The sequence below is a fragment of the Pelophylax lessonae genome (assembly GCF_965119305.1).
Source record: "Pelophylax lessonae genome assembly, chromosome: 6".
Lineage (NCBI taxonomy): Eukaryota > Metazoa > Chordata > Amphibia > Anura > Ranidae > Pelophylax > Pelophylax lessonae.
Window position 1 is genome coordinate 38,700,850 of NC_138773.1, and position 27,357 is coordinate 38,728,206.

Genomic DNA, 27,357 nt, shown 5'->3' on the forward strand with positions numbered 1-27,357 from the left:
GGGTGTGGGGGAGAGATGTGGCTAGGAAAAGAAGTGAGGGAGTGCATACGGAGAACAACCTACCATGTGGATCCCATCCCGGCAGCAAGCCTAGGACCCTAACGTCATGTAGAGCGGGTGGGAAGAGATCAAACGGAGCCGAGGCGTCCGTGATCACATGGAGAGGAGCGCTGAATGCGGACCTCTCTGTCCCGCTGATATGAAGACACGCAACAGGGCGGTGACGTCAGTGTTGCCGCCGACGCACAGCGCTGGGTGTACGGCATGACGCCGATGTAAAGGTGGACCCGCTCCTCCCATGGGGAGGGGAGGGGCGGGGACAGCAAGGGAGACAGAAGCTCCCTCTTAATACATCGCAGCTCCCGGGGTATGAACAAGCACCCCCTGACCCACAAAGGCCAATAAAATATCAAAAAATATAACATCCAGTGTGAGAATCGTCACAGAGGAGCTCAATAGGCATGTTGGCATATTTCATACTGTACAAAATGAAGGATGAATATAAAGTAAATAAGTATTACATGAGTAAATATACAATAAGAAACAAGAAGGGGGAGGAGGAAAAAGAGAAAGAAAAAAGAGGGCTACCAAAATTGAAATCACAGCCGGGAGGAAACCAGATCACCGATGGGCACTTGTGGGTGTCTTCCACCCTAAATACAGGTACAAACTCCAACATCTTATCTTCTTGTAGATATATTTTGAATCAAATTGATCTCTGAAGAAGGGAGATATTGCTCCCGAAACGCGTCAGATCATGATGTCATATATCCTACTCTCATGAATTTTCTCTATACATTATACATTATTCAAGCTATCTATGCTATCAAGTGGCTACACCAAAATATTTACTATGATGTGATGGAATGTTGTTCATGTTGTATATTATGCGTACACTAGCTACAAAGCTATATCATGTGCTATTGGTAGTACATGTTATGAATTTTACTCATACAACTTGTCCATTTATGCAATAAAAATCCATTATTGTTTTACTCATGCATTATGTATTCTTTGATCTCCAGCCACTAAGCACAACCTCATTTAAAGTCCCGCGGGCCAGTTTTCTCTGTTTCTATTAATATGGAGTTGACCTCCCTGTACAGCTTTAACAGCCTCCACTCCTCTGGGAAGGTGATTTACAAGATTTTGGAGTGTATCTAGGGAAATCTTTGCCCATTCAGCCAAAAGAGCATGTGTGACGTCAGGTACTGATGTTGAATAGGAAGATATGATTAGTAATCGGCATTCCAATTCATCCCAAAGGTGTTCAGTAGGGTTAAGGTCACAGCATTGTGCAGGACACTCAAGTTCCTCCACACCAAACTCACCAATCCATGTCATTAGAGAGGGTCTTCACCATACTGTTACCAAAAGGTTGCAAGTTCACTATTGTTGAAAATAACTTTTTATGCTCTATTATTAACAATACTCTTCACTGGAAATATCTAAAATCAATACTTTTGGCCATATAGTGTATGTACATTTATTGGTTGTTTTCCCACATTTCCCCAGATGTTCCTGTTCTGTGGGTATAATCTAGTAATTATTTTGGGTATATTTCTTGCTCAACATCTAGCATGTTAACATGTGGGGGCGATCAAATAATTTATAGTTCATTTAGATCCTCTTGTTGTTGTTTATTTATTTTTTTTATCATTTCTTTATTTCTTGAAAAAAAAAAAGGAATATGGATTCATATTATGAGATAAAAAGCAGCTTTGCTAATATAATGTATAGTCTTATTGTCGAGTTTTGTAGTCTAAGTGATGTGTCAAGTTCCTGCAGATGATTGGCATTAAGTTTTGGTATTTATGTCTTCTTTTAGCGGATCAGCTGAGATTCATTGTTGGGAAGATTCAGGGACCTTGCCAGTGGATTCATGGGGAGAAGGTTGCTCTGTATATTTCAGTGTCTTATTGCTCTGAGGACACCAATGTGATGTGGATGATGGAAAAGACAGATGGAAGAGTAGAGGAAATATCCAACAATGGAGGGAATACCCTGACAAACTCTGGTTATACAATATATAAGGAGACAGAAAAGTCTGATAAAGAAGGACTGTTCAATATATCATCATCACTAACATTTGTAATATCTGTGTCCAGACACCCTCAAGTCACTTTTGCCTGCAAAATCACCTCTGATGGACAAACCAAGACCATGAAATTCCAGCCTGAGTCTATGTATGGTGAGATAATTCCTCATTTTAATTTACCTGCAACTGTTTGTGTGATACATGCTGAATGAGTTGTATAGTTAGAAAACAACAAATGCTGCTTGTTTTATAACAGTCTTAGGCCAGAATTTTCCAACTAAGAAAAAGTTTATTACATAAGTTAAATGAATGAATGGACAAAAGGTTTGATGCAATAAAGACTGATAGGTGGAGTAGTTCCAGGCGATATATTTTTGGCATGGATGGCGTTCTTATTTTCCCTTGAATCATCAATATGATGCAATTATTTTACTTGAAAGATGGGCAATACATCAAATTTTGAGTTGATCCTGTGTTTTTTATATTATGAATAGTGTTGAGCGAACACGGACTGTATTATTCGTGTTCGTACCGAATAATTGGATTTTTTTTACCCGAACACGGACACGGACACTTTACTGTATGTTCGGGTAAAAATCCGTGTTCGGTCGTTTTATTTCCGGGTTTTGCATGCTTTGGCGCTCTTTTCATGGCGGGCTTTCAACAGCCAATCAACAATCGTTTAACTGGTGTGCCTTAAGCCATCCCAGCCATGCCTGCAAATGTCTTAGTAGCTGTGATTGGCCGTCTGAAGCATGTGACCAAGTCTTTATAAGTTCGAGGCAGCCGCCGCAGCAGCGTCATTCTGCTGCTTAGCTAAGGGACAGAGCACACATCAATGTGCTGGCTGCTGATTAGGGAAAGATAGGCAGGAAAAAACCATTTGTGTCCGGATAGAATTGAGGGACAGGTCGGAGTGTTTAGGCAGGGCGAGTTGTAGGCATTTTAGGGATAGAGTCTGCTGAATTATAGGGTCAGTGTCTTCTACAAACTACAATCGATATTGCTGTGTGGGGGGTGGGGTGAATCTGCACTCAATCCTGATCTACGATCTCTTCTCAATCCTGTTAGGGACAGAGTCTGCTGAATTTTAGGGAAACTGTGTTCTACAAACTACAATCGATATTGCTGTGTGGTGTGGGATTGGAGATAGGCAGGTGTCAGTGATCCACATCCATTTTTCTGTGTGTGAGCTGCAGTGAACACAATCTTTTTGGGCTGCAGTGAACACAATCTTTTTGGGCTGCAGTGAACACAATCTTTTTGGGCTGCAGTGAACACAATCTTTTTGGGCTGCAGTGAACACAATCTTTTTGGGGTGCAGTGAACAAAATCTTTTTGGGGTGCAGTGAACACAATCCTTTTTGGTGTGCAGTGAACACAATCTTTGTGGGGTGCAGTGAACAAAATCCTTTGTGGGGTGCAGTGAACACAATCTTTTTGGGGTGCAGTGAACAAAATCCTTTTTGGGGTGCAGTGAACAACATCCTTTTTGGGGTGCAGTGAACACAATCTTTTTGGGGTGCAGTGAACAAAATCCTTTGTGGGGTGCAGTGAACACAATCTTTTTGGGGTGCAGTGAACACAATCTTTTTGGGGTGGAGTGAACAACATCCTTTTTGGGGTGCAGTGAACAAAATCCTTTTTGGGGTGCAGTGAACAAAATCATTTTTGGGGTGCAGTGAACACAATCTTTTTGGGGTGCAGTGAACACAATCTTTGTGGGGTGCAGTGAACACAATCTTTTTGGGGTGGAGTGAACAACATCCTTTTTGGGGTGCAGTGAACAACATCCTTTTTGGGGTGCAGTGAACACAATCTTTTTGGGGTGCAGTGAACACAATCTTTGTGGGGTACAGTGAACAGAATCTTTGTGGGGTGCAGTGAACACAATCTTTGGGGGGTACAGTGAACACAATCTTTTTGGGGTGCAGTGAACACAATCTTTGTGGGGTGCAGTGAACACAATCTTTTTGGGGTGGAGTGAACAAAATCATTTTTGGGGTGCAGTGATCAAAATCCTTTTTGGGGTGCAGTGAACACAATCTTTGGGGGGTACAGTGAACACAATCTTTTTGGGGTGCAGTGAACACAATCTTTGGGGGGTACAGTGAACACAATCTTTTTGGGGTGCAGTGAACACAATCTTTGTGGGGTGCAGTGAACACAATCTTTGGGGGGGTACAGTGAACACAATCTTTTTGGGGTGCAGTGAACAACATCCTTTTAGGGTGCAGTGAACACAATCTTTGTGGGGTGCAGTGAACAACATCCTTTTAGGGTGCAGTGAACACAATCTTTGTGGGGTACAGTGAACAGAATCTTTGTGGGGTGCAGTGAACACAATCTTTGGGGGGTACAGTGAACACAATCTTTGTGAGGTGCAGTGAACACAATCTTTGTGGGGTGCAGTGAACACAATCATTGTGGGGTGCAGTGAACTCAATCTTTGTGGGGTACAGTGAACACAATCTCATACTTCTGAAGATTTGAGGGTGCTGCCTGTTCCATACTCCCCCTACTCCTCATCTAGCCTTTTAGGGGTACAAACAATAGTAATTGGGGCCTAGTGTGGTTGTGTACGTGTGATATACATACACTTTTTTTGGATCATATTTTCTATTCCGCTATTTAATCAAAAACCTTTGGGGATCAGTTAAATTGGGGGATAGTCTGTGTTGGTACGTGTGAGAGAGATCCACCTTTCCAAGTTGTTGGGGTTCATCTCATACTTCTGAAGGTTTGAGGGTGCTGCCTGTTCCATACCCCCCCTACTCCTCATCTAGCCTTTTAGGGGTACAAACAATAGTAATTGGGGCCTAGTGTGGTTGTGTACGTGTGATATACATACACTTTTTTTGGATCATATTTTCTATTCCACTATTTAATCAAAAACCTTTGGGGATCAGTTAAATTGGGGGATAGTCTGTGTTGGTACGTGTGAGAGAGATCCACCTTTCCAAGTTGTTGGGGTTCATCTCATACTTCTGAAGGTTTGAGGGTGCTGCCTGTTCCATACTCCCCCTACTCCTCATCTAGCCTTTTAGGGGTACAAACAATAGTAATTGGGGCCCAGTGTGGTTGTGTACGTGTGATATACATACACTTTTTTTGGATCATATTTTCTATTCCGCTATTTAATCAAAAACCTTTGGGGATCAGTTAAATTGGGGGATAGTCTGTGTTGGTACGTGTGAGAGAGATCCACCTTTCCAATTTGTTGGGGTTCATCTCATACTTCTGAAGGTTTGAGGGTGCTGCCTGTTCCATACCCCCCCTACTCCTCATCTAGCCTTTTAGGGGTACAAACAATAGTAATTGGGGCCTAGTGTGGTTGTGTACGTGTGATATACATACACTTTTTTTGGATCATATTTTCTATTCCGCTATTTAATCAAAAACCTTTGGGGATCAGTTAAATTTGGGGATAGTCTGTGTTGGTACGTGTGAGAGAGATCCACCTTTCCAAGTTGTTGGGGTTCATCTCATACTTCTGAAGGTTTGAGGGTGCTGCCTGTTCCATACCCCCCCTACTCCTCATCTAGCCTTTTAGGGGTACAAACAATAGTAATTGGGGCCTAGTGTGGTTGTGTACGTGTGATATACATACACTTTTTTTGGATCATATTTTCTATTCCGCTATTTAATCAAAAACCTTTGGGGATCAGTTAAATTGGGGGATAGTCTGTGTTGGTACGTGTGAGAGAGATCCACCTTTCCAAGTTGTTGGGGTTCATCTCATACTTCTGAAGGTTTGAGGGTGCTGCCTGTTCCATACTCCCCCTACTCCTCATCTAGCCTTTTAGGGGTACAAACAATAGTAATTGGGGCCCAGTGTGGTTGTGTACGTGTGATATACATACACTTTTTTTGGATCATATTTTCTATTCCGCTATTTAATCAAAAACCTTTGGGGATCAGTTAAATTGGGGGATAGTCTGTGTTGGTACGTGTGAGAGAGATCCACCTTTCCAAGTTGTTGGGGTTCATCTCATACTTCTGAAGGTTTGAGGGTGCTGCCTGTTCCATACTCCCCCTACTCCTAGCCTTTTAGGGGTACAAACAATAGTAATTGGGGCCTAGTGTGGTTGTGTACGTGTGATATACATACACTTTTTTTGGATCATATTTTCTATTCCGCTATTTAATCAAAAACCTTTGGGGATCAGTTAAATTGGGGGATAGTCTGTGTTGGTACGTGTGAGAGAGATCCACCTTTCCAAGTTGTTGGGGTTCATCTCATACTTCTGAAGGTTTGAGGGTGCTGCCTGTTCCATACCCCCCCTACTCCTCATCTAGCCTTTTAGGGGTACAAACAATAGTAATTGGGGCCTAGTGTGGTTGTGTACGTGTGATATACATACACTTTTTTTGGATCATATTTTCTATTCCGCTATTTAATCAAAAACCTTTGGGGATCAGTTAAATTGGGGGATAGTCTGTGTTGGTACGTGTGAGAGAGATCCACCTTTCCAAGTTGTTGGGGTTCATCTCATACTTCTGAAGGTTTGAGGGTGCTGCCTGTTCCATACTCCCCCTACTCCTCATCTAGCCTTTTAGGGGTACAAACAATAGTAATTGGGGCCCAGTGTGGTTGTGTACGTGTGATATACATACACTTTTTTTGGATCATATTTTCTATTCCGCTATTTAATTTAACTGGGCCTCCATGCGAGACCTGTGTGCCTTGTTGCGCTGTTTTGAGTACTCCACCAACATGGCCAGTGGCAATGACGCCGTTCTCAGCTTAACTATCCCACTTCTATGCCTCCTTGAAAAAACAATTCGGGCGATGATGGAAGAGGATGTGGCACAGGATGAGGAGGAGGAGGAGGATGAAGAGGTAACATTTCCAAGGCTTTCAGGGCAGTCATTCGCAAGGGGCTCCGAGGGTGGGTTCCTGCACACGCAAACGCCAGGGACGCAATTGTCCAGCAGGGGCACAGTTCTGGAGGATGAGGAGGAGGAGGAGGAGCTGGAGGAGGAGATGGAACCATGTTCACAGCAGGGTGGCACCCAGGCCAGCTCATGGCCATCACTGGTGCGTGGCTGGGGGGATACAGAGGACACGGACGATACACCTCCCACAGAGGACAGCCTTTCGTTGCCTCTGGGCAGCCTGGCACACATGAGCGATTACATGCTGCAGTGTCTCCACAACGACCGCCGAGTTGCCCACATTCTAACTTGTGCTGATTACTGGGTGGCCACGCTGCTGGATCCCCGTTACAAGGACAACGTACCGTCCTTAATTCACTCACTGGAGCGCGATCGCAAGATGCGCGAGTACAAGCGCACGCTGGTAGACGCCATGCTGCTGGCATTCCCATCTGACAGCGGGGCCACAGTGGAAGCACAAGGCAGAGGAGGAGGAGGAGGAGGTCGCCAACGCAACCAGGGCACCGCCAGCACCTCAGAAGGCAGGGTTAGCATGGCCGAAATGTGGAAAAGCTTTGTCAGCACGCCACAACAAACAGCAGCACCAGCAGCTCAGATGGAACGTCTTAGCAGGAGGCAGCATTTTACCAACATGGTGGAGCAGTATGTGTGCACACGCCTACATGTAGTGAATGACGGGTCTGCCCCCTTCAACTTCTGGGTCTCCAAATTGGGCACATGGCCTGAGCTTGCCCTTTACGCCTTGGAGGTGCTGGCGTGCCCTGCAGCCAGTGTATTATCTGAACGGGTATTTAGCACGGCTGGGGGCGTTATAACAGACAAGCGCAGCCGCCTGTCCAGAGACAATGTGGACAAGCTCACGTTCATTAAAATGAACCAGGCATGGATCCCACGGGACTTTTCCGTACCTTATGCAGAATAGCAATGGATACCGACCTTACCCACCCATTGTTCCATTTTTGCTCTTTCTCACTCTTTTGGGGTGTACCCTCATTTAAAATTTTTGAAAAGAAGCAGTGTTGGCTACCTCGTCCTCCTCTTCAGGGCCAGATTAATGTAGGGGCTATTGGAGCTGCAGCTCCAGGCCCCTACCTTTTATATAGGCCCCGGGTTGGCCATATTCACTGTTACCGCTCTTCTGTCACTTGTAAACACAGAAGTCTGGCTTCTATGCTCGCTTCCCCAGGCAGCACCCTCAGAACCTCCCCACACAGCGTGAAGGCCGGACAAGGAGGGACAGTTGGCGATGCATGGATGTGTTTATGGGCTTCAGAGACAGCATCCCATGTTGAATTAGGCATGCATGGCTGCACCCTTCCTCCTCTGGGTGCATGGCAAGGCACGGCCCTTAAGGCCCTTCAAAATCCTCAGCACCAAGCCCATGATGCTGTTAATCCGGCCCTGGTCCTCCTCCACCGCCGCTTCCACCTACACCGCCCATAGGTGTGCGCAGCCTATTGCATTAAGGTGTGCACCCCAAAGTTGAAATACACATGCATGTGTTTGCCAGCAGGGAGAGTAATGTATCGGGGCCATGTACCTGTAGGCAAGGAGAAATAGAGCAGAGCAGGTCCCAGGGAGATCTTTCCCATCTCCTCACTGGCAATGCTATGTGCCCTAGGTGATTAGGGTGTGCCCAGGCACACCCAGCACACCCTGTGCGCACGCCTATGTCACCGCCACATCCACCACCACCTTAACCTCCCTCCTACTCCATATGGGCCTCGTCCTTCAGAGATGAAGAAGAACATTGTTTTATTTTTCTGTTTTTTTTTGTTGTTTTAAGTTATTTCCCTATCCACATTTGTTTGCAGAGCACTTGCCATGCTCTTAATTACGTTTTGCTGCCATTTGCAGCACTCTAGCCCTTTCCTTTGGTGTTTTAGAGCCATTTTAGTGCCTTAAAGTTCGGGTCCCCATTGACTTCAATGGGGTTCGGTGTCCGGGAAAAGTTCGGTAAAAGTCCGGGACACGGACCCGGACTTTTTTTTAAAGTTCGGCCGAACCCGTCGAACACGGACATCTAGGTGTCCGCTCAACCCTAATTATGAACACTTAGAGGGTTATTTTTTTTTCTTTTTTCTATTCTAAGTAAGGTATATTTCCATGCTTGGGATAATATCCCCATAGCAAGGGGGCAGCAAGCTTCCACCCTCAAGTCATAGATAACAGCCTTCTTACTCTTTGGTGGAATGTATGTGTGCAGGGTGCTCTTCTACTCCATGAAAAGTGCAACCCCACCAAATGGGCACTCCGGCCTGTGAGTGATTTTAAGACTTAGGAAACACAGAGCAGGGGACTCCTAAGATTCTTGGTGACCTTCGTGACTAAAAAAACATATTAAGTAATACGTTAGATGATATTTTTAGTATTTTGTTGCATCTAGTTATGTAACAAGTAACCTAAGGAAAGATACCTGCTTCTATGTCTGGTGTGCTGGGTATTGGTGTCATAAAGAGGGGAGTGATAATTTCCTTTAATTTTTTTTTTTTTTTTTTGTGCAAAACATCATTTTCTAGCAAACATAATTTTCTAGCAATACTGTTGCCACCCGACAGAAGCCTTACCAGATAGTACAGCCTCAGCTTTATAAATATTTACAGCTAGAAATTTTGAGCATAAGGTGGTAAAACTGCAGAGGGCAAATTTAAGGTTTTAGTTTTACAATACTATAATTTTTACGAGAGCCCGATAGGGTGTTTTAGGAGGATTTAGAAGTTGTTTATAATAATGACAATCTGTCGCTAAAATCCAACTGGGAATAAGCCTGCAAATAGTAAATTTAGTACTGGTATAAAGTTCTTCTCCATACTATGAAGCCCCATCCCATTAGAGCAAGGAAGTGAGCACTGCAGTGAAGCGGGGAAGCAGTGAGAAAGCATGGATAGTACTAAAAACCTACACAAATGAACAGCTACACTTTAATGTGCACTTTTGACCAATGCATTTTAAATATCAATTTTAGCAAAGCCCCGAGCCCCGGGACCTGTGAAGACAAGTCTGTGTGACAATGGAGATGTCCTCTGTTCTCTGAGCCTGCAGAAATTGTACCCCAAAGAAGTGGAGCTCAGCTGGAGATCAGGAGAAGATCAGTTGGAGTCCAGGCAGAAGTATGAAGACAATAATGATGGAACATTTAATTATAACGGTCATTGTACTGTTCCAGGAAATCTCTTATTAAATCCCAACTTCACCCTCCATGTGACCTGGAGCCACAAATCTCTGGATGGACAGCAAACACAAGTCTTGTCCTGGAGGGATCCGGGTAAGTCAGAGATAAACAAATTTTTTCCCACTAACACAGCAATTCATGTTACATGTGTCTAAACGGCACCCCAAAGCACATTGCAACAGCGCAATGAGTAGTAATGTACTAACTTGCATTACAATCCCAAACAATGGTGCATGCAATGCACCAATTTGTGGCAGCACCCCGCACCACAAAATTGCAAAACACATTTGTCTTAAGCTGCATTGGGATGCTATTCAGAATGAATAGGAAAGCATCCCACCAATGCGTATACCATGTGAATGGGCCCTTACTGTTTACCTACACAAATACTGAATAGACACTTGTACATCAAACTGGAATGCAAAAGAGAATTCTATTTTTTCATCACCATACAACAGTTCAAAAAAGAATGTCCAAGCACCATCCCATCAATCACTTTTCCATCTTTTCCACAAATTTTATACTAAATCCAGTAAAATCCAATATCCAAAGTGCAGTTGCAATTGGATTGGATTTAACTGGAATGAATATGGCTTTAATGAAAGAGAGAAAAATAAACTTATAGCGTTACTAAACCAACATTTGACGGTTTCCTTTGAAAACCTTACTGCTTTCTCATCCTCCGAATATATGACTATTGAATATTATTGGGAAATGTGAATGTGGCCACCAGTAGGGACATGTTCAGTGTTCTTCTCAGAAACCTTTGATGATATAATCAGAATTCCAGCACTTCATTATTCACTGTGAATTTTCACATGCAAACAACTTTACAATAAATGTCAGATAATAACAGCTTTGCTTGCATACTTCCTTTGTTAACAGTGAAAAATATAACTACAAAATGCAGACATAGACTCTTTCAGTAGCTTGCAAATATGCATTTAAATTTAGGATCTCAAGAGCTTAATCGCATTATGCAATGGGGCATGGAACACCACCTCACAGTTGTGTAATGCTAAGGCAGATTTCAGATTGCAATGGACAATACAAACAAAGAACACAAATCAAGGTCTGCACATAAGTTACCTTCATTCACCTTGAAAGAAATAACAATTGTTCATAAAATAGTAATTCCGACAGCTGCTGACTGTGGCTAATATTAAAATAATCTGCAGGTAACAGAATCCTGAAGATGGTTACTTAGGTTGAAAAAAAACACAAGTTGATCAAGTTCAACCTATAAAAAAAAAATACACAGAAAATAATAAAAAAAACTACATATACAGAACTTTATACCCACAGTTGATCAGAGGAAGGCAAAACACCCCTATAAAGCATCATCCAATTTAACCCCCTAGAAGACATTCAGCAATGGTGTTATCATCTCTAAATGTTAAAAGAGAAGTATGGGTTTCTAATTTTTTCCCCATTTATACTTACTTAGGTGGATGCTGCATCTCTTCCCCGGCGCCTCTACACTGAGAACCGAACTGTCAAACACCGCCAATCGCTAAGTTCTGACAGCTCCCCGAGCAGAGAGCTCCTGACTATCAGTCACCGCTCTCTGCTCTGCCCCCTTCTCACTCATTGGAGCACTGGGCTGTGGAGGGGAGGGGAGCGGCTCGCTGAGAGGCTGAGCCGGGTGTCGGTCCAGGCACCTGGCGGATCCTGACTCCGTGGTCGTGATCACGTAGTGCCTGGACCAACATCTGTAACTTCAGCAGAGAGCGGACTTCAGAAAACGGGTCACAGGAGTGCAGAACAGAGTTCACTCCTGTGATCCATAGGAGATGTACAGGAGCTATGGCTGTACATCTCCTTTAACCACTTCTGGACCGGGCCTTTTCCTGACATTTGTTGTTTACAAGTTAAAATAATTTAATTTTGCTAGAAAATTACTTAAAACCCCCAAACCTTATATATATATATATATATATACACATATATATATTTTTAGCAGAGACCCTAGAGAATAAAATGGAGATTATTATATTTTTTATTATACCATATTTGTGCAGGGGTCTTACAAACGCAATTTTTTTTGGAAGAAATTCACTTTTTTGAATTAAAATATAAGAAAACAGTAAAGTTAGCCCAATTTTTTCTATAATGTGAAAGATAATGTTACACCGAGTAAATACTGTAGATACCCAACATGTCATGCTTCAAAATTGTGCACGCCCGTGGAATGGCAACAAACATTGGTACTTTAAAAAACCCCATAGGCGACACATTAACTTTTTTTTGCAGGTTACCAGTTTAGAGTTACGGAGGAGGTCTAGGGCTCAAATTATTGCTCTCGCTCTAACGATCGAGGCGATACCTGACATGTGCGGTTTGAACACCGATTACATATGTGGGCACGACTTGCGTATGCGTTCGCTTCTGCACGCGAGCTAACAGGGACAGGGCGCTTTCATTTTTTTCCCCTATTTATTGTATCTTTTATTTTTAAACAGTTTTTTTAAAAAAAATTAATTTTGGATCACTTTTATTCCTATTACATGGAATGTAAACGTCCCTTGTAATAGAAATAAGCATGACAGGACCTCTTTATTGTAAGATCTGGGGTCAAAAAGACCTCACATCTCACATCTACTCTAAAAAAGAAAAAGTAATTTTTTTAATCTTGAGAAAAAATGGGCTCTTTAAATCTGTTGCTAGGAAGCGACGTATGATGTTGCTCTGGTCCTCCAAGGTCGTAGAGTGGAGTGGGGGCCATCTTGCCCTCACTTGACTTTCTGCCTGAGGGGACAGCAGACCGTATCGTTTTCCCTGCTACCGGCGGGTTTGGTAAGTGGGGAAAACGACTGGGAAGCGGCAGCAGGGGGGTACCTTTCCCACCGCCCATAAGGGTGATACCGTGGCGAATCCGCGGTCCGTAAGTGGTTAATATCCAGTTACAGTTTTTTTTAAAACAATCTACTTTGCTGGCCAGAACTCATTCCTGAGAGAGTCTATTTTACAAAGATATTATAACACTTTAATTTTCATATTCATAGCCACCCTCCAACTGTTCAGAAATTGAAATAGATCTTTATAAGATAGAGTGCTTCTTATATCATTGGAAAATAATGCAATGTGGCTATAGAAAATCACAACCAAACCTCTATGATCAGGGGCGTCACAAGGGGGGTGCGGGGGGGGGGGAGGGCGGACCGCACCAGGGTGTCCACCGGGGGGAGAGTGACACCACTCTGCCTCTGCCCAAGCTTCCGATCCTTCTCTTCTCTCTCTCATCTATGCGGGCAGGCCGGCATCGCATCGCCGCTGCTCCGTATAGTGTGATGTGTACTGCTGCCTGCACTTCTCTTCTCATTTGCTCCTCCTCCCGGGCCGTCCTGAGCCTGCCCTCCCTGCCCTTTGCGCTCCCTCACGTTCACGCGAGCCAGTCATGGTGTCGGCAATGCTAGGGAGAGGTGAGTAGTGAGGTGCGGGTGAATATATTGCAATTAAACTTATGCAGACAGATATAGGTGCTTCATAGTCTGTAACTTACTTCAGTATGTTTTATTTAGCAGATGCAGCAGTGCTTGTCTCACTCTCAGCAGTCAGTTTATTCACCCTTAGTGTCAGTGTGAATTTGCTAATCCTCCTTCTCTGTGTGCAAGGACCACTCCCCAGACAGATTCGGGCCTGCAAGGACCCCCTGCGTTTTGAGTATAGTACAGATGTCCTTCTAGTGGGTCTCCCCTGTTTCGTCTTTCATTCACTGGGGAGAGAAATATAAAAAATCGCATCCAGACCGTCTGCGTTATTCCCAGTTCCTCTTTTGGGTATGTTTCTTTATGTCTGGATGCGATTTTTTATATTTCTCTTCCCAGTGCATGAAAGATGAAACAGGGGAGACCCACTAGAAGGACATCAGTACTGTACTCAAAACACAGGGGGTCCTTGCTGGCCGAATCTGTCTGGGGAGTGGCCCTTGCACACAGAGGAGGAATAGCAAATTCACACTGACACTAAGGGCCCTTTCACGCTGTCTGTCCGTCTGTCTCCGTTTATCTCAGCGGGGGATTGATCCGCTGATCCCCCGCTAAACAGGAGGATGACAGCTGTTCTCCGCGCTGTGTGCAGAGACACAGCTGTCAGTTCCCCATGCATCTCTATGGGGGATCCGATCCGTCCAGATTTGACAGATCAGATTGGATCCGTTCCCATCCGATTCCCCCATAGAGATGCATGGGAACCTGACTGTGTGCAGAGACAGAGCTGTCATCCTCCTGCTCAGCCGGGGATTGACGGATCAATCCCCGCTGAGAAAAACGGAGTCCACCGGAGTGTTATATGGGAGCCACGATTTACGAGTTACATTAGTTAAAAAAAAACATTATTAAAAGGGGTTGGGGTGACACCGTGAGTTACTGCACCAGGTGACACCAACCCTAGTGACGCCACTGTCTATGATCCTGATTGGCTAACCAATTAACAAAAATAAAACATTACGATTGGCTGCGGTTATTGATGAACAATTAGAAAATGTTCTTAATATCAGGTTATGTTCCATGTAGGGTTGAACGAACACGGACTGTATTATTCGTGTTCGTACCGAATAATTGGATTTTTGTTACCCGAACACGGACCCGAAAACTTTACTGTATGTTCCGGTAAAAATCCGTGTTCGGTCGTTTTATTTCCAGGTTTTGCATGCATTGGCGCGCTTTTCATGGCGGGCTTTCAACAGCCAATCAACAAGCGTTTAACTGGTGTGCCTTAAGGCATCCCAGCCATGCCTACAAATGTATTAGTAGCTGTGATTGGCCATCTGAAGCATGTGACCAAGTCTTTATAAGTCCGAGGCAGCGCCGCTGTGTCATTCTGCTGTGTTAGTTCAGGGACAGAGCACACATCATACGTGCTGGCTGCTGATTAGGGACAGACAGGAAAAAAAAAACATTTGTGTCCGGATAGAATTGAGGGACAGGTCGGAGTGTGTTAGGCAGGGCGAGTTGTAGGCATTTTAGGGCGAGGCTGCTGATTTTTAGGGTCAGTTTTCTACGATCGATTTTGCTGTGTGGGAGGGGTTTTCAGTGACCGATCTACGATCTTATCAATCCTTTTAGGGAGAGGCTGCTGCTGATTTTTAGGGTCAGTTCTCTACGATTGATTTTGCTGTGTGGGAGGGGTTTTCAGTGACCGATCTACGATCTTATCAATCCTTTTAGGGAGAGGCTGCTGCTGATTTTTAGGGTCAGTTTTCTACGATCGATTTTGCTGTGTGGGAGGGGTTTTCAGTGACCGATCTATGATCTTATCAATCCATTTAGGGAGAGGCTGGAGATAGGCAGGTGTCAGTGGTCCACATCGATTTTGCTGTGTGTGGGGTGCAGTGAACACAATTTTTTTTGCCCACTGAGGAGGAGGGAGGAAATTATTTTTCTATCAGTCACTGTGTGCAGCATTTTTCCTTCAGCTGTGCTGTGCTGACTGATCATACACTGCTGTGTTCAGTTCACATGTGCTATTATTGAGTGGTTTCAAAAATCATACACTTTTTTCTATTCCACTATTCAATATACAGCCTTGGGTTAAAAAAAATGTAATTGTGGCCTGCAGCAGAGCTGAATGATATTTGGGGTTTTTGGGGTTCATCTCATACTTCTGAAGATTTGAGGGTGCTGCCTGTTCCAAACTCCTCCTACTCCTCATCCAGCCTTTTAGGGGTACAAACAATAGTAATTGGGGCCTAGTGTGGTTTTGTACGTGTGAGATACATACACTTTTTATGATCATATTTTCTATTCCGCTATTCAATAAAAACCTTTGGGGAACAGTTAAATTGCGGGATAGTCTGTGTTGGTAGGTGTGAGATCCACCTTTCCAAGTTTTTGGGGTTCATCTCATACTTCTGAAGATTTGAGGGTACTGCCTGTTCCAAACTCCTCCTACTCCTCATCCAGCCTTTTAGGGGTACAAACAATAGTAATTGGGGCCTAGTGTGGTTTTGTACGTGTGAGATACATACACTTTTTTTGATCATATTTTCTATTCCGCTATTCAATAAAAACCTTTGGGGAACAGTTAAATTGCGGGATAGTCTGTGTTGGTACGTGTGAGATCCACCTTTCCAAGTTTTTGGGGTTCATCTCATACTTCTGAAGATTTGAGGGTGCTGCCTGTTCCAAACTCCTCCTACTCCTCATCCAGCCTTTTAGGGGTACAAACAATAGTAATTGGGGCCTAGTGTGGTTTTGTACGTGTGAGATACATACACTTTTTTTGATCATATTTTCTATTCCGCTATTCAATAAAAACCTTTGGGGAACAGTTAAATTGCAGGATAGTCTGTGTTGGTAGGTGTGAGATCCACCTTTCCAAGTTTTTGGGGTTCATCTCATACTTCTGAAGATTTGAGGGTGCTGCCTGTTCCAAACTCCTCCTACTCCTCATCCAGCCTTTTAGGGGTACAAACAATAGTAATTGGGGCCTAGTGTGGTTCTGTACGTGTGAGATACATACACTTTTTTTGATCATATTTTCTATTCCGCTATTCAATAAAAACCTTTGGGGAACAGTTAAATTGCGGGATAGTCTGTGTTGGTAGGTGTGAGATCCACCTTTCCAAGTTTTTGGGGTTCATCTCATACTTCTGAAGATTTGAGGGTGCTGCCTGTTCCAAACTCCTCCTACTCCTCATTCTGCCTTTAGGGGTACAAACAATAGTAATTGGGGCCTAGTGTGGTTCTGTACGTGTGAGATACATACACTTATTTTGATCATATTTTCTATTCCGCTATTTAATCAAAACCTTTGGGTATAAACAATTAAATTGCGGGATAGTCTGTGTCGGTACGTGTGAGATACACCTTTCCAATTTTTGGGGCGCATCTCATACTGCCGAGGATTTGAGGGTGCTTCAGTCTGCCTCCTGCCTGTTCCGAACTCCTCCTACTCCTCATCCTGCCTTTAGGGTACAAAAAATTGTAATCGGGGCCTAGATTGTGTTTGTACGTGTGAGATACACCGTTTTGTAAAATTTGTCCTATTCCGCTATTCAATATACACCCAGTTTGAGTGTAAAAAATTAAATTGCGGGATAGTCTGTATCGCTACATGTAAGATACACCTTTTTAAATTTGTTTGGCACATCTCCTTTTACCGCCGAGGATTGCAGATTGCAGGGCGCTTCAGTTTGCCTCCTGTTCCCAACTCCTCCTACTCCTCTTCCTCATCCTGCCTTTCGGGTACAAAAAATTGTAATCGGGGCCTAGTTTGTGTTTGTACGTGTGAGATACACCATTTTGTAAAATTTGTCCTATTCCGCTATTCAATATACACCCTGTTTGAGTGTAAAAAATTAAATTGCGGGATAGTCTGTATCGCTACATGTAAGATACACCTTTTTAAATTTGTTTGGCACATCTCCTTTTACCGCCGAGGATTGCAGATTGCAGGGCGCTTCAGTTTGCCTCCTGTTCCCAACTCCTCCTACTCCTCTTCCTCATCCTGCCTTTCGGGTACAAAAAATTGTAATCGGGGCCTAGTTTGTGTTTGTACGTGTGAGATACACCGTTTTGTAAAATTTGTCCTATTCCGCTATTCAATATACACCCTGTTTGAGTGTAAAAAATTAAATTGCGGGATAGTCTGTATCGCTACATGTAAGATACACCTTTTTAAATTTGTTTGGCGCATCTCCTTTTACCGCCGAGGATTGCAGATTGCAGGGCGCTTCAGTTTGCCTCCTGTTCCCAACTCCTCCTACTCCTCTTCCTCATCCTGCCTTTCGGGTACAAAAAATTGTAATCGGGGCCTAGTTTGTGTTTGTACGTGTGAGATACACCGTTTTGTAAAATTTGTCCTATTCCGCTATTCAATATACACCCTGTTTGAGTGTAAAAAATTAAATTGCGGGATAGTCTGTATCGCTACATGTAAGATACACCTTTTTAAATTTGTTTGGCAAATCTCCTTTTACCGCCGAGGATTGCAGATTGCAGGGCGCTTCAGTTTGCCTCCTGTTCCCAACTCCTCCTACTCCTCTTCCTCATCCTGCCTTTCGGGTACAAAAAATTGTAATCGGGGCCTAGTCTGTGTTTGTACGTGTGAGATACACCGTATTATAACATTTTTCCTATTCCGCTATTCAATATACACCCTTTTGGAGTGTAAGAAAATTAAATTACGGCATAGTCTGTATCGGTACGTGTGAGATACACCTTTTAAATTTGTTTGGCGCATCTCCTTCCACCGCCAAGGATTGCAGGGCGCTTCAGTTTGCCTCCTGTTCCCAACTCCTCCTACTCCTCTTCCTCATCCTCCCTTTAGGGTACAAAAAATTTTAATCGGGGCCTAGTCTGTGTTTGTACGTGTGAGATACACTGTTTTTTTATCCTTTTTCCTATTCCGCTATTCAATATACACCCTTTTGGGGTAAAAAACATTAAATTGCGGCCTAGTTTGCATATTTGACTGTCAGATACACCCGTGCGATACTGTTGTTGTTTTGTTCCGCTATTCAATAAACACCTTTCTAGGGCAAGATCATAAATTACAGAAATATCAGGAGACCGTCAAATAGGGGCCGTGGCCTGGGTCGTGGTGCTGCTGGTAGAGCTCCTGTTGCAAGGAGAGGACGTGGTCGATCTGTGCCAGCTACACGCACAAGTGAAACACCTTCCTCAAGTGTGAGTAGGCGACAGAACCTGCAGCAGTATTTGGTAGGGCATAATGCGCCTCTAGACGTGATGAGGCCTGAAGAAGTACAGGCGATAGTAGATTGGGTTGCTGACAGTGCCTCCAGTTCCTTCACATTGTCTCCCACCCAGTCTACTGCAGAAAGGTCAGAGTTGGCACCTGCAGCCAATGTCCAACCGTCTTTCACCTCACCCCCTTGGAAATCAGGCAAGCAGTCTAAACCCCAAGCCATACAGCAGTCTCTTCTTCTTTTTGAGGACTCTGTTAGCAGGGTTTCCCAGGGCCATCCACCTAGCCTTGCCCCAGAAGTGGAAGAGATTGAGTGCAGCAATGCCCAACCACTTATTTCTCAAGATGAGTACATGCAAGGACCATCGCAGCACGTCTCCGATGATGACGAAACGCAGGTGCCAACTGCTGCGGCGTTCAGAATTGTGGAGATCGACAAGGAGGGCAGGGGTGAAGACTGGGTGGAAGATGATGTGGAGGACGATGAGGTCCTCGACCCCACATGGAATGAACGTCATGCAGGTGACCTGAGTAGTTTGGAGGAAGAGGCGGTGGTCGCACAGAGCCACCAGCACAGCAGAAGAAGGAGCAGGGTGCAGAAGTGGAGCGGCCGTGCCCTAGACACTACGCCCACTACTGCCCAACGCAGCAAGGGAACGAGCGCACCAAAGTCAGCTCAAAGGAGTTCTCTAGCGTGGAAGTTCTTTAGAAAATGTGCTGATGACAGGACACGAGTGGTTTGCACCCTGTGCAATCAGAGCCTGAAGCGAGGCATAAACCTTCTCACCTTCTCAACCTGAGCACAACCTGCATGATCAGGCATCTAAGTGCAAAGCACGAGCTGCAGTGGAGTAGACACCTTCAAAACCAGGAAACGTCTCTGGCTCATCCTGCTTCCTCTTCTGCTGCAGTCTCGGCCGCTCCAGCCACATCTGTAGTGATACCGGCACCTGCCACCCCGCAAACAGAGGATCTGTCAGCAACACCACCACCTGGGTCACCAACCATCTCCATCCCTCGTCCTGAATGCCAGCATTTCAAAATTCTTGGCCTTTGAAATGCTGTCATTCCGTCTGGTGGAGACGCACAGTTTTAAAAACCTTATGTCGGTGGCTGTCCCACAGTACGTCGTGCCCAGCCGCCACTACTTTTCCAGGCAAGCCATCCCTTCCCTGCACAACCAAGTGGGGGAAAAAATCAGGTGTGCACTGCGCAACGCCATCTGTGGCAAGGTCCACCTAACTACCAATACGTGGACCAGTAAGCACGGTCAGGGGCGTTATATCTCCCTAACGGCACACTGGGTAAATGCAGCGGCGGATGGGCCAGAGGCGGATAGCAATTTGGCGCATGTCCTTCCACCACCGAGGATTGCAGGGCGCTTCAGTTTGCCTCCTGTTCCAAACTCCTCCTACTCCTCATCCAGCCTTTTAGGGGTACAAACAATAGTAATTGGGGCCTAGTGTGGTTTTGTACGTGTGAGATACATACACTTTTTTTGATCATATTTTCTATTCCGCTATTCAATAAAAACCTTTGGGGAACAGTTAAATTGCAGGATAGTCTGTGTTGGTAGGTGTGAGATCCACCTTTCCAAGTTTTTGGGGTTCATCTCATACTTCTGAAGATTTGAGGGTGCTGCCTGTTCCAAACTCCTCCTACTCCTCATCCAGCCTTTTAGGGGTACAAACAATAGTAATTGGGGCCTAGTGTGGTTCTGTACGTGTGAGATACATACACTTATTTTGATCATATTTTCTATTCCGCTATTCAATAAAAACCTTTGGGGAACAGTTAAATTGCGGGATAGTCTGTGTTGGTAGGTGTGAGATCCACCTTTCCAAGTTTTTGGGGTTCATCTCATACTTCTGAAGATTTGAGGGTGCTGCCTGTTCCAAACTCCTCCTACTCCTCATCCTGCCTTTAGGGGTACAAACAATAGTAATTGGGGCCTAGTGTGGTTCTGTACGTGTGAGATACATACACTTATTTTGATCATATTTTCTATTCCGCTATTTAATCAAAACCTTTGGGTATAAACAATTAAATTGCGGGATAGTCTGTGTCGGTACGTGTGAGATACACCTTTCCAATTTTTGGGGCGCATCTCATACTGCCGAGGATTTGAGGGTGCTTCAGTCTGCCTCCTGCCTGTTCCGAACTCCTCCTACTCCTCATCCTGCCTTTAGGGTACAAAAAATTGTAATCAGGGCCTAGATTGTGTTTGTACGTGTGAGATACACCGTTTTGTAAAATTTGTCCTATTCCGCTATTCAATATACACCCTGTTTGAGTGTAAAAAATTAAATTGCGGGATAGTCTGTATCGCTACATGTAAGATACACCTTTTTAAATTTGTTTGGCACATCTCCTTTTACCGCCGAGGATTGCAGATTGCAGGGCGCTTCAGTTTGCCTCCTGTTCCCAACTCCTCCTACTCCTCTTCCTCATCCTGCCTTTCGGGTACAAAAAATTGTAATCGGGGCCTAGTTTGTGTTTGTACGTGTGAGATACACCGTTTTGTAAAATTTGTCCTATTCCGCTATTCAATATACACCCTGTTTGAGTGTAAAAAATTAAATTGCGGGATAGTCTGTATCGCTACATGTAAGATACACCTTTTTAAATTTGTTTGGCACATCTCCTTTTACCGCCGAGGATTGCAGATTGCAGGGCGCTTCAGTTTGCCTCCTGTTCCCAACTCCTCCTACTCCTCTTCCTCATCCTGCCTTTCGGGTACAAAAAATTGTAATCGGGGCCTAGTTTGTGTTTGTACGTGTGAGATACACCGTTTTGTAAAATTTGTCCTATTCCGCTATTCAATATACACCCTGTTTGAGTGTAAAAAATTAAATTGCGGGATAGTCTGTATCGCTACATGTAAGATACACCTTTTTAAATTTGTTTGGCAAATCTCCTTTTACCGCCGAGGATTGCAGATTGCAGGGCGCTTCAGTTTGCCTCCTGTTCCCAACTCCTCCTACTCCTCTTCCTCATCCTGCCTTTCGGGTACAAAAAATTGTAATCGGGGCCTAGTCTGTGTTTGTACGTGTGAGATACACCGTATTATAACATTTTTCCTATTCCGCTATTCAATATACACCCTTTTGGAGTGTAAGAAAATTAAATTACGGCATAGTCTGTATCGGTACGTGTGAGATACACCTTTTAAATTTGTTTGGCGCATCTCCTTCCACCGCCAAGGATTGCAGGGCGCTTCAGTTTGCCTCCTGTTCCCAACTCCTCCTACTCCTCTTCCTCATCCTCCCTTTAGGGTACAAAAAATTTTAATCGGGGCCTAGTCTGTGTTTGTACGTGTGAGATACACTGTTTTTTTATCCTTTTTCCTATTCCGCTATTCAATATACACCCTTTTGGGGTAAAAAACATTAAATTGCGGCCTAGTTTGCATATTTGACTGTCAGATACACCCGTGCGATACTGTTGTTGTTTTGTTCCGCTATTCAATAAACACCTTTCTAGGGCAAGATCATAAATTACAGAAATATCAGGAGACCGTCAAATAGGGGCCGTGGCCTGGGTCGTGGTGCTGCTGGTAGAGCTCCTGTTGCAAGGAGAGGACGTGGTCGATCTGTGCCAGCTACACGCACAAGTGAAACACCTTCCTCAAGTGTGAGTAGGCGACAGAACCTGCAGCAGTATTTGGTAGGGCATAATGCGCCTCTAGACGTGATGAGGCCTGAAGAAGTACAGGCGATAGTAGATTGGGTTGCTGACAGTGCCTCCAGTTCCTTCACATTGTCTCCCACCCAGTCTACTGCAGAAAGGTCAGAGTTGGCACCTGCAGCCAATGTCCAACCGTCTTTCACCTCACCCCCTTGGAAATCAGGCAAGCAGTCTAAACCCCAAGCCATACAGCAGTCTCTTCTTCTTTTTGAGGACTCTGTTAGCAGGGTTTCCCAGGGCCATCCACCTAGCCCTGCCCCAGAAGTGGAAGAGATTGAGTGCAGCAATGCCCAACCACTTATTTCTCAAGATGAGTACATGCAAGGACCATCGCAGCACGTCTCCGATGATGACGAAACGCAGGTGCCAACTGCTGCGGCGTTCAGAATTGTGGAGATCGACAAGGAGGGCAGGGGTGAAGACTGGGTGGAAGATGATGTGGAGGACGATGAGGTCCTCGACCCCACATGGAATGAACGTCATGCAGGTGACCTGAGTAGTTTGGAGGAAGAGGCGGTGGTCGCACAGAGCCACCAGCACAGCAGAAGAAGGAGCAGGGTGCAGAAGTGGAGCGGCCGTGCCCTAGACACTACGCCCACTACTGCCCAACGCAGCAAGGGAACGAGCGCACCAAAGTCAGCTCAAAGGAGTTCTCTAGCGTGGAAGTTCTTTAGAAAATGGGCTGATGACAGGACACGAGTGGTTTGCACCCTGTGCAATCAGAGCCTGAAGCGAGGCATAAACCTTCTCACCTTCTCAACCTGAGCACAACCTGCATGATCAGGCATCTAAGTGCAAAGCACGAGCTGCAGTGGAGTAGACACCTTCAAAACCAGGAAACGTCTCTGGCTCATCCTGCTTCCTCTTCTGCTGCAGTCTCGGCCGCTCCAGCCACATCTGTAGTGATACCGGCACCTGCCACCCCGCAAACAGAGGATCTGTCAGCAACACCACCACCTGGGTCACCAACCATCTCCATCCCTGGTCCTGAATGCCAGCATTTCAAAATTCTTGGTCTTTGAAATGCTGTCATTCCGTCTGGTGGAGACGCACAGTTTTAAAAACCTTATGTCGGTGGCTGTCCCACAGTACGTCGTGCCCAGCCGCCACTACTTTTCCAGGCAAGCCATCCCTTCCCTGCACAACCAAGTGGGGGAAAAAATCAGGTGTGCACTGCGCAACGCCATCTGTGGCAAGGTCCACCTAACTACCAATACGTGGACCAGTAAGCACGGTCAGGGGCGTTATATCTCCCTAACGGCACACTGGGTAAATGCAGCGGCGGATGGGCCAGAGGCGGATAGCAATTTGGCGCATGTCCTTCCACCACCGAGGATTGCAGGGCGCTTCAGTTTGCCTCCTGTTCCTAACTCCTCCTACTCCGCTTCCTCATCCTCTAGCGCCTCCTCATCCGGACAGCGTAACACCTTCACCACCAACTTCAGCATGGCCTGGGGTAAACGACAGCAGGCAGTTTTAAAACTTGCCTGTTTGGGGGAAAAAACACACACCACGCAGGAGTTGTGGAGGAGCATGGAACAGCAGACAAATGAGTGGTTGCTGCCAGCGAGCCTCAAGCCCGGCCTGGTGGTGTGCGATAACGGGCGAAATCTCATAGCAGCTCTGGGCCTAGCCGGTTTGACGCACATCCCTTGCCTGGCGCATGTGCTGAATTTGGTGGTGCAGAGGATCCTTAAAAACTACCCCGATATGTCAGAGCTGCTGCAGAAAGTGCGGGCCGTCTGTCCGCACTTTCGGCGTTCTCACCCTGCTGCTGCTCGCCTGTCAGCGCTGCAGCGTAACTTCGGCCTTCCCGCTCACCGCCTCATATGTGACGCGCCCACAAGGTGGAACTCCACCTTGCACATGCTGCAAAGACTGTGCGAGCAGCAGCAGGCCATAGTGGAGTTTCAGCTGCAGCACGCACGCGTGAGTCGCTCTGCGGAAAACAGCACCACTTCATCACCAATAACTGGGCCTCCATGTGAGACCTGTGTGCCTTGCTGCGCTGTTTTGAGTACTCCACCAACATGGCCAGTGCCGATGACGCCGTTGTCAGCTTAACTATCCCACTTCTATGCCTCCTTCAAAAAACAATTCGGGCGATGATGGAAGAGGATGTGGCACAGGATGAGGAGGAGGAGGAGGAGGATGAAGAGGTAACATTTCCAAGGCTTTCAGGGCAGTCATTCACAAGGGGCTCCGAGGGTGGGTTCCTGCACACACAAACGCCAGGGACACAATTGTCCAGCAGGGGCACAGTTCTGGAGGATGAGGAGGAGGAGATGGAACCATGTTTACAGCAGGGTGGCACCCAGGCCAGCTCATGGCCATCACTGGTGCGTGGCTGGGGGGATACAGAGGACACGGACGATACACCTCCCACACAGGACAGCCTTTCGTTGCCTCTGGGCAGCCTGGCACACATGAGCGATTACATGCTGCAGTGTCTCCACAATGACCGCTGAGTTGCCCACATTCTAACTTGTGCTGATTACTGGGTGGCCACGCTGCTGGATCCCCGTTACAAGGACAATGTACCGTCCTTAATTCACTCAGTGGAGCGCGATCGCAAGATGCGCGAGTACAAGCGCACGCTGGTAGACGCGATGCTGCTGGCATTCCCACCTGACAGCGGGGCCACAGTGGAAGCACAAGGCAGAGGAGGAGGAGGAGGAGGAAGAGGTCGTCAACGCAACCAGGGCACCGCCAGCACCTCAAAAGGCAGGGTTAGCATGGCCGAAATGTGGAAAAGCTTTGTCAGCACGCCACAACAAACAGCAGCACCAGCAGCTCATATGGAACGTCTTAGCAGGAGGCAGCATTTCACCAACATGGTGGAGAAGTATGTGTGCACACGCCTAGACGTACTGAATGAGGGGTCTACCCCCTTCAACTTCTGGGTCTCCAAGTTGGGCACATGGCCTGAGCTTGCCCTTTACGCCTTGGAGGTGCTGGCGTGCCCTGCAGCCAGTGTATTATCTGAACGGGTATTTAGCACGACTGGGGGCGTTATCACAGACAAGCGCAGCCGCCTGTCCAGAGACAATGTGGACAAGCTCACGTTCATTAAAATGAACCAGGCATGGATCCCACGGGACTTTTCCGTACCTTGTGCAGAATAACGATGGATACCGACCTTACCCAGCCATTGTTCTATTTTTGCTCTTTCTCACTCTTTTGGGGTGTACCCTCATTTAAAATTTGTGAAAAGAAGCAGTGTTGGCTACCTCGTCCTCCTCAGGGCCAGATTAACGTAGGGGCTATTGGAGCTGCAGCTCCAGGCCCCTACCTTTATATAGGCCCCGGGTTGGCCATATTCACTGTTACCGCTCTTCTGTCACTTGTAAACACAGAAGTCTGGCTTCTATGCTCGCTTCCCCAGGCAGCTCCCTCAGAACCTCCCCACACAGCACGAAGGCCGGACAAGGAGGGACAGTTGCCGATGCATGGATGTGTTTATGGGCTTTTTTTTAAAGTTCGGCCGAACCAGCCGAACACGGACATCCAGGTGTCCGCTCAACTCTAGTTCCATGCAATTGTCTTAAGTTTGACATTTTTACACCATAAAATCTTTTTTCAGATATTTCAAATTCCAACACTTCACATTCCCATCTGCTCTCCTGATTACCATTGTTAACGATGTTAGGCCAACTTTGGCCATTATCATACAGTCTTGCAATGTCTAGTATGGTACCCTGTTATTGCAAACAGGCTTGTATGGTTATAATACAAAAACAGATGTGGACCTTTACCTATTTTTGCCTACATTACAGCCAAAAACAAAATGCAAATTTAAGAAAAAGCTGTTTTGTCTCCATTATTTCTTTTTATGGAATGTTGTATTTGTTCGCATCTCTCCATGAACTGAGAGGTATTGTGATGTCTACCATATAGTATTTCTACAAAGCTGCATTGTAACAGGCAGTGGGCAGATGGAGTTGTCTGTTTAGAAAACATTTTATTAGGTAATATAACACATTGTAATATTATAATGTCACTTCAATTTATAAAGGTCTGTCCTGGTGCCCGGTGGTTGAGGAGGTCCCCACACCCCATGTACTAACAGAGCGACAGAACACTCTGCAATACAATATCTCCGGATACTTCCCTGATGCTGTGACTGTGATTTGGTACAGGAAGGAGAAAGGAGCCCAGGAATATATTCCTCTATCACATGATAAGAAGTACCAGATCCCAAACATCCAGTCCCAGAGACAGTCCGATCTCACCTATTCCTGTACAGCCAGACTGCTCTTCATACCAGTTGTGGCAGATGGAGAATCGGAGATCATGTGTAGAGTGTCCCATCCCAGCCTGGAGACACCCATAGAGAGAGGATCAGGACCTCTACAGGTGCAGGGTGAGTACAGAAGAAATGTACAAAGCAGAAACATTTGTGTAACAATCTACAAAATAAAAGTCTTCCCTTACATAAATATATTGTTCTTGCAGCTAAACCGAGAATCAGGAAACCACTAAAACCTTCTCTGGGCACCGGGAAAGTGACGTTCTATCAGTTACTGGAGAACATCTATCCCAAACACATCCAGATTGAGTGGCATTGCTGGTCAGGAGAGAAGCTGAAAAATCGCTGTCCATCCCAGGAGAAATATACATCTAATCTAAATAAAACTGTCAGTGTTGTGAGTGAATGTGAGGTTTCCGAGGAACTTTTACAGAGTCCGGATTTCAGAGTACGAGTCTCCTGGAGACACGAGTCCATGGATGAGGAGGAATACAAGGAATTCTCTATAAAAGGTAAAGATAAGATCACATGACCGGCACAATATATGAAAGAAGTATACAGATCTATTTCTATTCCTCATTGCATGTGAGTAATGATGTTTAGGCTCCATTTCCACTAGTGCCACTTGTTATGCAACTGTGGACACATAAAGTTGCATGACAA

At 45.4% G+C, this 27,357-nt stretch overlaps 2 protein-coding genes across 2 annotated transcripts in view; both read left to right on the forward strand.

Annotated features, from left to right (window-relative positions):
- Positions 1 to 27,357, forward strand: part of LOC309558536 (uncharacterized protein) — a gene marked incomplete at both ends in the record, with an annotated part of 403,568 nt that overhangs the window by 341,059 nt on the left and 35,152 nt on the right.
- On the forward strand, positions 462 to 27,226 carry LOC309557665 (uncharacterized protein; the record flags this gene model as incomplete). The annotated part of the gene is made up of 5 exons (XM_082260453.1): positions 462 to 663; positions 1,829 to 2,191; positions 9,903 to 10,202; positions 26,461 to 26,808; positions 26,901 to 27,226. The coding sequence occupies 5 exons, from the start codon at positions 462 to 464 to the stop codon at positions 27,224 to 27,226; spliced, it is 1,539 nt and encodes a 512-aa protein (XP_082116579.1).